General features: G+C 44.9%; 1 protein-coding gene across 1 annotated transcript in view; it reads left to right on the top strand.

Annotated features, from left to right (window-relative positions):
• The window catches only part of LOC145390984 (uncharacterized), a 10747-nt gene extending 1278 nt beyond the window's left edge, over positions 1–9469 (top strand). Inside the window, exons 2-8 of the mRNA XM_080265719.1 lie at positions 3582–3744; positions 4936–5123; positions 5654–5833; positions 6236–6470; positions 6729–6847; positions 8404–8539; positions 9392–9469. Coding sequence (XP_080121845.1) covers positions 3582–3744; positions 4936–5123; positions 5654–5833; positions 6236–6470; positions 6729–6847; positions 8404–8539; positions 9392–9469 — 1099 coding nt within the window. The remainder of the gene's footprint in view (positions 1–3581; positions 3745–4935; positions 5124–5653; positions 5834–6235; positions 6471–6728; positions 6848–8403; positions 8540–9391) is intronic.
• The last annotated feature ends 2699 nt before the right edge of the window (positions 9470–12168 follow it).

Genomic DNA, 12168 nt, shown 5'->3' with positions numbered 1-12168 from the left:
AGACCTGGGACGAGATCATAGAGTGTGGGATAAGGGACTGAATAGGGAGGCTGCCAGAGATCGAACAGCATGGAGAGCCGACATTAGGTGACCAAGGCGGACGTATGCATGTTGGAGCCCTTATAAACGATACGATACGAACGTCACACACACACACACACACACACACACACACACATATTCTCTCTATGTCTGTCTATCTGTCTATATTAATATTGGTTTGTCTCTCTCTCTCTCTCTCTCTCTCTCTCTCTCTCTCTCTCTCTCTCTCTCACACACACACACACACACACACACACAGATAGATAGATAGACACACACACACACACGCACACAGAGAGTACAGGTGTTAGTTAGCATATATAATCATCCTTCCTTCCATTAGGCTATCACGAGTCCCAGCCAGCGGACGTTCATCGCTTTTCTCCCTGTAAGTATGTGTGTGAGTGTGTGTGTGTGTGTGTGTGTGTGTGTGTGTGTGTGTGTGTGTGTGTGTGTGTGTGTGTGTGTGTGTGTGTGAGGGGGAGGTGGAGAGGGAGGCCTTCACGTGGTGGCACCAATATAACCAGGCGGCTCCACTGCCTGGTTATACAAACGTCCCTCAACTCCCTCCCTTTCCCCTCCAAGATCATAGTCAGACGAGATGATTCTACTACCGCTACTACTACTACTACTACTACTACTGCTGCTGCTACTACTACTACTACTACTACTACTATTACTGCTACTACTACTACTACTACTGTTACTATTATTATTATTATTATTATTATTTTGATGGGATACTTTAGAAATAGACAAAGTACAGTAATAATGCTTTTACCCTAACGTAACACATGATTTCTAACCTCTAGTGTGTGTGTGTGTGTGTGTGTGTGTGTGTGTGTGTGTGTGTGTGTGTGTGTGTGTGTGTGTGTGTGTGTGTGTGTGTGAGGACGTCCACTGCCTATCTCCCTATCAGTCTTTTGTTTATTTTCTTTGTGGTGGTGGGGAGGGACGTGTGTGTGTGTGTGTGTGTGTGTGTGTGTGTGTGTGTGTGTGTGTGTGTGTGTTGTGTGTGTATGTGTGTGTGTGTGTGTGTTAATTATCCCACCTGACAACACACCTGTCCACGTCACGAAGAACTGAGCCTCGCACCTGTCTCTAATAATAATAATAATAATAATAATAATAGGTCTGTATACTCGTGGTGTTAGGAGGCTCAGTTTACCAAGTTCCGTGTATCTATTCATTTATTTATCTATGTATTTCTATGTATTTTTCATATAGATATTTCTTAACAATCCCAAACACCTTCCAGCTCCTCTTGTGGCATCACTCACTCTCACCTTCACTTACTCTTGCTCACTATCACTCGCTCACTCTCTCACTTTCTCTCTAACTCACATTCCTCCTCGCACAACGTCACTCACTCACGAACGTACCTTCTTACCCGTTTTCAAGCCTTCATTCACCCTCACTCACTCACATACCTCTTCACTCACTCACTCACATACCTCTTCACTCATTCACTCACTCTCACTCCCTCCCTCGCTCATGCAACTCTCTCACTCTCTCGCAAGGTCCGACTATGAGCGAGAGAGGGCTGAGGGAGGCAGAAGAAGGAATGTTACTGGCAAAATCCGGCCACATGAGTAACATCAGTAAGTACAACCCACTCACAACCATAGGCGTTCGTAGGCGTGTTATTGCATCTCGTCCCTCTCTAGTCTTGTTTATATAGATAGGTAGATAGATAGGTAGATCTGTGTGTGTGTATACTTATATTATACATATATATTGTTCTGACTATACCATTCACCTCTACCAACCAGTCAGCTTTCACCATTCCCATCTCAGTCTGTATATCTAGCCAACAGCATCCAATCCAGTTCCACAATTTTCCATCCTCGTCACAGCAGGACCAATACGAAGATGCCAGAAATGCTTCCTCTTCCTGCTGGCAATTGCAATGATGGTGGCGATCAACTTGCTTCCCTTCCTGCAACCCTCCTCACAACCAGCCCTCGAGACCATGGCTAGGGAGTACACGAAATGGCCCGATTTTGATGGAAGCAAGCGACATGAAAAGGTACTGATGGTGGTGGTGGTGGTGGTGGTGGTGGTAGTTGTGGTAATGGTGGGAGTTATGTGGTGGTGGTGGTTGTGGGAGTTATGTGATGTGGTGGTGGTGGTGGTGGTGGTGGTTGTGGGAGTTATGTGGTGGTGGTGGTTGTGGTGGTGGTGGTAATTGTGGTGGTGCTGGTTGTGGTGGTTGTGGTGGTTGTGGGAGTTATGTGGTGCAGGTGGTGGTGGTGGTGGTTGTGGGAGGTATGTGATGTGGTGGTGGTGGTGGTGGTGGTTGTGGGAGTTATGTGGTGTGGTGGTGGCGGTGGTGGTGGTGGTTGTGGGAGTTATGTGATGTGGTGGTAATTGTGGTGGTGGTAATTGTGGTGGTGGTGGTTGTGGTGGTGGTGGTAATTGTGGTGGTGGTTGTCTTCTTTTAACACTAAGGTATGGAATGTTTATATTATTAAGTTTAGTATACAAAAAATTCACAGAGAAACTGGAGTGAAATTTTATGCGTGCAAATTTATCCAAAATATCTGTCTATCTATCTAGAGCCAGTCGCCTTAATCCTGTAATGGGTGGCCACAAACAAATCGCCTCCATGTCACTCTGTCCCCTGTCACTTCGCTGCGCTCCCCCCAGCTTACACCCCCTCTCTCATATGCCTCTCTACTCCATCCCCCCATCTCATCCTCGGCCTCCCCCTCCCTCTCCCACCCCCCCTGTATATTTCCAACAGTACTTAACAACCATGAAGAATTATTTATTACGAAACTGGACAAGACCTTTTTCTGAATACTCTTTTTTTTTTTTTTTAGGCCTGGTACGTGGAGAATTGTTTTGGCGGGAAGTTTGACGAAAGAATGGATATCATCTTTACCACACACCTGTCTCAGTGGGCCAGGTGAGGGAGGAGGAGGAGGAGGAGGAGGAGGAGAAGGGAGAAATGCATAAGGTAAGGGAGGAGAAGGAGGGAGGAGGAGGAAGAGGAGGAAGACGAGGGAGGGAGAAATGCATATGGTAAGGGAGGAGGAGGAGGAGGAGGAGGAGGAGGGGGAATGCATATGGTAAGAGAGGAGGAGGAGGAGGAGAAGGAGGAGGAGGAGGAGGAAGAGGGAGAATGCATGAGGTAAGGAAGGAGGAGGAGGAGAGGGAGGGAGGGAGAAATGCGTAAGGAAAGGGAGGAGGGGGAGAAGGGAGAATGCATAAGGAAAGGGAGGAGGAGGAGGGAGAAGAAATGCATCTATTGTAGTTGTATTTTGCTCCTGTTTTTGATGATGATGATGATGATGATTGTGATGATGATGGTGATGATGTGCTTACTGTCTTTCTCGAGAGGGATGCCTGCATGAGGTGGCACTGATATAATTGAGAAGTGGGACTGCCTGGTTATACAAACGTCCCTCAACTCCCTCCCTATCCCCCAAAAGAATACCCACCACTACTACTACTACTACTACTACTTCTACTACTACTACTATTTGTTTGAAGTAGGTGTGTAAAGTTTCTAATTCTAATATTTCTTAACACAGGACCCCGAATCGAGAGTGTGCTATGTTGTACCGTCAGTTCAGCGAGATTTTCAAAGTGCATCTACGACACACACTTCCCCTCACCTTCCCTCCCGCCTTCCAGCCCAGAGTACGGTCTTGGCTCGGGAACAATGCCACGCTGTTGAAAATGGTGCATAGACAGGTGTGTATGTGATGATGATGGTGGTGGAGAGAGAGAGAGAGAGAGAGGGAGGGAGGGAGGGAGGAAGAGAAACGCAAGAGTGGAGGGGAAAAGAGGTAGAGAGGAGGAAGGCAGGTCATGATGTTGGTGATAGTGACTGTAACAAGGAGAGAGAGAGAGAGAGAGAGAGAGAGAGAGAGAGAGAGAGAGAGAGGAGGGTGGAACAATGACGACGACGACGATGATGATGATGATGACTGATAATTTGAATGTGCCCTCAGCCGCTGATCTACATGGTACCGGTGCTGACGAGAGAGAGAGAGAGAGAGAGAGAGAGAGAGAGAGAGAGAGAGAGAGAGAGAGAGAGGGGGAGAGAGAGAGTGTGAGAGAATGGTGGGATAGTGACAGTGATGATATTGATGCTGACTCATGCTATTGATGTTCCCTCAGCCGCTGATCTACGTGGTGCTGCTGCTGACGAGAGAGAGAGAGAGAGAGAGAGAGAGAGAGAGAGAGAGAGAATGGTGGGATAGTGACAGTGATGCTATTGATGCTGACTGATGCTATTGATGTTCCCTCAGCCGCTGATCTACGTGGTGCTGCTGCTGACGAGAGAGAGAGAGAGAGAGAGAGAGAGAGAGAGAGAGAGAGAGAGAATGGTGGGATAGTGACAGTGATGCTATTGATGCTGACTGATGCTATTGATGTTCCCTCAGCCGCTGATCTACGTGGTGCTGCTGCTGACGAGAGAGAGAGAGAGAGAGAGAGAGAGAGAGAGAGAGAGAATGGTGGGATAGTGACAGTGATGCTATTGATGCTGACTGATGCTATTGATGTTCCCTCAGCCGCTGATCTACGTGGTGCTGCTGCTGACGAGAGAGAGAGAGAGAGAGAGAGAGAGAATGGTGGGATAGTGACAGTGATGCTATTGATGCTGACTGATGCTATTGATGTTCCCTCAGCCGCTGATCTACGTGGTGCTGCTGCTGACGAGATAGAGAGAGAGAGAGAGAGAGAGAGAGAGAGAGAGAGAGTGTGGTGCGATAGTGACAGTGATGCTATTGATGCTGACTGATGCTATTGATGTTCCCTCAGCCGCTGATCTACGTGGTGCTGCTGCTGACGAGAGAGAGAGAGAGAGAGAGAGAGAGTGTGGTGCGATAGTGACAGTGATGCTATTGATGCTGACTGATGCTATTGATGTTCCCTCAGCCGCTGATCTACGTGGTGCTGCTGCTGACGGGGGAACACAGCTTCTTCAACCCCGTCCGCACTCAGCGTCCCCGACCCAGAGTTCCCGTCGACCTGTACGCCTGGGTGGATGAGCAGACTGAGGCGGCTAGACCAACCTGTGACTTCTGTGATGCGGTTAACAGGACCGCTACTGATGCTCTCGGCAGGTAAGATGCGTGGCCTTGGGTTCCTTCTTCCTTGCATAAAAAAAAATCCTCGTCACTCTAACAGGACCGCTACTGATGCTATCGGCAGGTAAGATGAGTGGCCTTGGGTTCTTTCTTCTTTGCATTATAAAATAAATAAATAAATAAATAAATGGGGTCTCGTTACCTAAAATCAGAATTATAGTTTCGTTTCGTTTCATTACAAAAGCTCCAGTAACAGTTTCTATATATTGCCAGACACCTTCATCCTGTGAGGAATGAATTGCTAGAGTTATCTGGATCATGAGGAGGCTTATGGTGACAAGATTAACATTTTTATTCATTCTAACCACTCACTCTTCTTCCTTTCCCCACAGACACCCCACCAAGGATACTATGAGAGTCAGTAATACATTCAAAGTCGAGCACAGTCACTCCAGAATGAATTACTAGAGTTATCTGGATCATGAGGAGGTTTATGGTGACGGAATTAACACCTTTAGGATGTTTTACTCATTCTAACCACTCATTCTTCTTTCTTTCCCCCACAGACACCCCACCAAGGACACCATCAGAGTCAGTAATACGTTCAAAGTCGAGCGTCATCACTCCCTGGTCATCACCCGCCGTCAGCACCACCCCCTCAACTTCACCCTGCCCACCTTCCTCGCCTTCTTCGCCGATGCCGCCTTGTACGCCCGCCAGGTGGCCGAAAGCGACCCTGAGTATATGTGAGTACATCTCAGCATTCAAGACAGAGAGATGGCAGCTTTAGACCAAGGCTTCCTCTGTCTGCATATCCTACTACCTATGACCTCCAGTCTTTTAAATGCAATGTGTCCAGGCATCTCAAAACAAACCATGAGCCTTAATCCCGTAAGGGGTGACCACAAACAGATCGTCTCCATGTCGCCCTGTCCCCCGCCATTTCATTGCCCTGGTCCCAGCTCACACCCTCCCCTCTCTCATATACCTCTCCACTCCATCCCTCCATCTCATCCTTGGCCTCTCCCTCCCTCTCCCCCCCTCCGCCTCATTCACATACACTCTCCTCGTCAGTCTCTCACTCTCCATCCTCTCCACAGGACCAGACATTAAAAACATTCAAAATAAAGTCTAATATTCCCCTACAGATACCCCAACCTGGCCTGGGACTCGCTGTACCAGGGTGGTGTCTCTCAGCTTCATCCACACATCCACATCATGGTCAGTCCCGATCACTACTACGGCTACTTTGAGCTACTGCGACAGGCCGGCCAGCGCTACTTCCACAAGACTGGGAATAACCTGTTCACCGTACTCACCCACATACATGAAGCTCTTGGCCTTACTGTGCGCTACGGTGATGCTGTGGCCTTCCCTACCATCGTAAGTTTGAGTTATGCTCCACTGTTCTCGCTCGCACGGTACTGTAAAGCCTCACCTTCCTCTCCTAGATGCACGATACTTTGTGCCACACTGTTCGCTATGTAAGTTTGAATTATGCCCCACTGTTCTCACTCAGTAACACGGTACTATAAGCCTCACCTTCCTCTCCTAGATACACGATACTTTATGTCGCACTGTCCGCTATGGTGGTGCGCTTATGACATCTTTCCAGTTCCTGTTGCTGTTCTTGTCCTTCAGGCTGGTAAGGCAGACATGGAGGTGATGTTCCTGGCACCCACCCCATCCGAAGACCTTCATCGTCTCATATTTTTCACAGTTGCTGCCTACCATGACTCATACACTCAGCTCTGCAAAACGTGAGTAAACTGAGAGGCTGATAGATGTAAGGGGAAAAATGTATGGCTGTAGACAGAGAGGAAAACATGTAGAAATGACTTTGAAACACGGAAAAAAGTAGATTGAGCTATATAGTGTTTTCCCAGTTGTAGTATTTGATTTGCTTTCTGTGCATTCCTGTTGGAGGGACAGAAGTCGAGTGAGAGCAGTGGAAATGAGTTATTTGAGAGGAGCATGTGGAGTCGCATGGAGAGACAGACTGACAAATGAGGAAGTGAAGGAGCGTTGTGGTGTGGATGTGGATGTGATAGGAAGCTTTAGGAGCAGGGTACCAGGTCTATAGAAATTTCTGTATTTCTACAGATTTTTGGAAGGATCTACAGAAATACAGAATTTTGTGCTTAATCTACAGATATTTTGATATATTACAGAAATTCTCAAGAAGTTTTACAAGCAATATGGAAAGGAATTCAATTTACAAACACATAGAGAAATTTAGCAGTGGGCAAGAGGACAGTCCTGAGAGAAAGCGTATTGTATACAGTAGTTAACCCTTGAAACGGAAAGTTTTCTATGAAATATTGTATTTTCTTTAATTTCATATTATGTCGCTTAAGCTATATTGGACTAGTACTGCAGTATAACAATTAATATACTTATAAAACCTGTGAACGAATACGAAAATTTCAATATTAAATATATACATTTTTCTACTATCGAATGCGCCGGTGTACTACCATTATTGTTCACATTCTGAGTCAGCAGCAGGTATGTCAGAGTTAGTTTCGGGAGTTTGGACATATTTGGAATATATTAGTGGTGTTAGCGACTGTTCCTACGGTTATCTAATATAACAAGGTTATAGTTATTTGGCCTAGAAAGTTATGAGCAAAACGAAAAGTGAAAAAGGGGCTCGCTCTTTTAGCCCTTGTTTTCAGTATAAAGTTTTCAGTTAGTTTCGTGTCTAACTTGACCCATAGTAACTGTGTGTTAACCCGCATTTTATGAAGTTGAAATATGAAAATTCATACCATATTCTTAATTTAATAAAACTATTAATCTTAGATTATTCTTATGGAATTAATCATTTTTTTTTCTTTTAACTAAAGGCACATATAACTTCTAAGACATATTTGCATACCTTTTGTCAATATATGCGTGAAATTGTGATCTACAGAATTTTTTTCAAATCTCAAGAAATTTTATGGATGATGCTACATATATTTTAGGGCCAGCACCTGGCAACACTGTTACGCTGAGGTGGTTTGGCCATGTGGAGAGGATGGAGTGAGAAACTGACGAGGAGAGTGTATGTGAGTGAGGTTGAGGGGGGGGAGAGAGGGGGAGACCTAGGATGGGATGGAGGAATGGAGTGGAGAGGTATGTAAGAGAGACGGGGTGTGTGAACTGGGAGCAGGGCAGTGAAATGGCGGAGGACAGGGCAACATGGAGGCCATTTGTTTGTGGGCACCTCGTATGGGATTAAGGCATCTGGCAATTGATAGATAGATTACTACTACTATTACTGTATATATTGCTTTGAGTAGCATTCACAGTATATCACCCCATCATACAGGTTCACGGCTGTCTATCCACCTCAAGGGAACAGCAAGCGTACACAGAAAGGCCGACTCCCAACAGTGGCTCGATTAATCTCCCGAGGTGATTGTACTTCACCCAGGACTGACTACACCAGCTTTGAAATATTCCAGGTGATTGTCACTCACTCTACCTGCTTGTACTTCACCTCCTTCTTTCTTCACCTTTGTAGTAGTAGTAGAAATAGTAGTAGTAAGGTAGCAGTAATAACAGAGGCAGTATGGTAGCAGTAGTAGTATTAGCAGTGGTAGTAGTAGTAGTAGTTATCCCTGTTGTTGATGTAGTAGATCCAGGTTCATCTGAAATGTGAACCTGATGGACTGCAGGCTGAAGTTGTTCTTCTCTGGCAGTCAACTAGCCTCCGTCTGGGGGATTGGGAGGGAGCTTAGAGATGTTTGTATAACCAGGCATTGGATTCATCAGGTCATGTTACTGCCACACTTAAACTATCCAAACTAGCTCTGAGATTTTCCTGTGATATGTACGGCTGTGGGAAGTAATAGCACTCCAGTTTTAGACAGTTCCGTACTCTGAAAAGTTGTTTGAGCTCCAAAGATTGTATCAGTAGGTTTGAAAGAGTCTGTTCACTGTCTGGCTATAATATGTATTGTGATGAAATAGAGCAGTATGGTACTTGTTGCTGCAACTCTTCGGATAACCTTTTCTTTGTTGTTTACTTCCTGATGATTTGCACCCCACTTAAATTCATAGTTTTCTCGTGTAACTAATCCATTTAACTTCACTATGTACCTATTGCGATACACCAAGTAAATTGTTACCTTTGCTTGTAGTCATAATATTCCCCTTATATTATGGTACTAAATGTAAAGTACAGCAGCTCTGTATTAAAATTAACTATTGTATGTAGGCACTTATGTCAGCTGTCTTTAGGTGGAGAAAAAGATTATGATGATGATTGTGGTGGTGGTGATGATAATGATGATGATGATGATGATGATTTACAGCTGGTGGAGCGATATCATGACCCTTGGGATGTTGCGAAAGCCATCAGACAAGCCATCAAGAAGCACGATCACTCTTAATATTGCGTGGGTTTAGATATGTCTTAACACTTCTTCATCAGTTGTTTTTTCTGCACATTACACTTCAGCATCCTCTTGTATGTTATTGATGCATACCATGTTGATATTTAAAGATGACGTACATGAGACTATTAACATATACCACACAAATTAAATTGCCAAGGAAGAGTTACTAAGCTTCCTTCATCACCTAGAATTTAGTACAGTCCTTCAGCCTCTCATATCTACACACATCTCTATCTATCCATTGCCAGACGCCTCAATCCCGTTTGGGGTGGCCAGAAACAAATCGCCTCCAAGTCGACCTGTCCCCCGCCATTTCACTGCCCTGCTCCCAACTCACACCCCCCTCTCTCATATACCTCTCCACCCCATCCCTCCACCTCATCCTCAGCCTTCCCCTCCCTCTTCCTCCCTCCACCTCATCCTCAGCCTCCCCCTCCCTCTTCCCCCCTCCACCTCATCCTCAGCCTCCCCCTCCCTCTTCCCCCCTCCACCTCATCCTCAGCCTCCCCCTCCCTCTTCCCCCCTCCACCTCACTCACATACACTCTCTTCGTCAGTCTTTCACCCTCCATCCTCTCCACATGGCCAAACCACCTCAGTGTGTTCCTCATAACGCTTCCTATCACATCCACATCAACACCACAACGCTCCTTTATATCCTCATTCGTCAGCCTGTCTCTCCACGTGACTCCACAGGCTCCTCTTAAATAACTCATTTCCACTGCTCTCACATACTAGCTCCAATACACAGCCTTCTATGGATACAAAAATTTTCACATTTCCATTAATCCTTTCACTGCATATAACCTACTTTGGATTTATGTCAAGTCACCTACAATTCATGTTGCTTGTTAGGTGATTTTGCTATGTACAAGAGACTTAGGACATCAAAGTTGTTGCAGCTTTCACAATTAACAATTTTTCATGTTTCTTTAACCCTTTAGCGTGAATAACCTACTTTTAAAATCAGTTGCACTGGAATTATTACACTGCTGGAAACAAACAAACAAAAAATGCTGCAGGTGTCACAAGTAATGGTTTACCCAAGAGAGAATTTCACACAGTTTATTGTAGTGTACGGCACATTATTTTTATCCACCTCGCAGACACTCTCACCAGTTAGAGTGTTGACAGGCACCCAAGTAACAGTGAGGCCTATGAAGTGGCACCAAAAACCGTGATGGCATGAATGATGAGGGAATGGATGTGTAACTCATTCACCGGGCACTTGGTTGTAGAATTCTGCTTTTATACTTTCCTGTTTCTGGATCTCAGCCATCCCCATTCATTAATGGAAAACAGGGCCATGAGGATGATGCTGACTCATTGCAAGGACTCCTGCTTCAGAAGACAGAGTTTAGACCTCCGTTGAATCTAAGACCAGTAGAGGCATTTTAACCTCTGCACATGTAACATCCATCCTTATTAAGTTTATACTAACAACAAGGGCACCTGTATATAAAAATAATAATAATTGCCAGACGCCTCAATCCCGTTTGGGGTGGCCACAAACAAATCGCCTCCAAGTCGCCCTGTCCCCCGCCATTTCACTGCCCTGCTCCCAACTCGCACACCTCTGTATATACTGTACTTATTTCACCTAACTCATTCATAAAATTCTTGAGTATCATATGGGATAATGAAAAACTAAGAAAATTAACACATTTTATTACATTAAATCTACAACTTGATTCACATACTCGTTTAAAAAAAAATCACATTTCATATCCCACTGGAAGTCAGGAAGTACCCGAGTGCTTGTCATATGAGCTCAGTACTGTACTTTGAACTATTCTAGAACCCTGTTCATGTTTAAACTATTAATTGTTGGCATACATTGGTGGGAGAAAGTAGTAAAGCATTGTGTTTTGTTGCTGTTGTTGCTCCATTCTAATCTGGACAAGAAACCGGTGGACTGCAGCCTGAAGCCGACCTTTTCCTGCAGTCCACCTTTCTAGGGATAGGGAGGGAGGTGAGGGATGTTTGTATAGCCAGGCAGCACAGCATAGTGCCAACACTATGAAGGCATCCTTCTTCAGAAGCTTGAAGTTAATTTTTTACCACAGCCATCCTGGATGAACTCAGGGATTGAGGATGTATTCTTACGAGCTTAAGATGCTTTCTAGCACTGCTTCCTTACAAAATTATTTATATATTACATCAGCATCACCATCATCCAGACCTCTTTCCTCACCTAAGGATGGGGTGAAGTAAGAACCAGTAAGAAAAAACCTGATAGATGGAGAACTAGCTAAGTCTGTCCATTTAACATCTAAGTGAACACCTGACTTAAGAAACAGCCAATTGTCATAATTACTGTATGTGGTGGTCACTGCTCGGATTGAAGTTGGTGAAAGCACGGTTGGGAGGCTAAAATGCACATTAAGAGCTTCAAGCCTTTGCAGGAAGGCACACAGTCATTGTGTTTATCAATGTAAAGTTATTTCTCAGTTATAAAAAAATGCACATGTCCGTTAACATCCACCTAGGTATTAAATGGGTCGCTCTCTCATTCACTTAACATTCAGGCCCCCAGAATCCTGATTCCACCTCACAGAGATAGACATCCACACTTCATATTGCCCATCTTGTGTATTTTTTAATAGCGCTGAAACATACTGTAGTTTATATACGTATCATAGACAAGAACGCAAGCATAATGCATACCCAACATGCATTAAAGTCATGGCACGC

The sequence above is a fragment of the Coenobita brevimanus genome, chromosome 2 (assembly GCF_032717465.1).
Source record: "Coenobita brevimanus isolate Jiangsu-jjx chromosome 2, ASM3271746v2, whole genome shotgun sequence".
NCBI lineage: Eukaryota > Metazoa > Arthropoda > Malacostraca > Decapoda > Coenobitidae > Coenobita > Coenobita brevimanus.
This window is presented reverse-complemented; position numbering and strand designations above follow the sequence as displayed.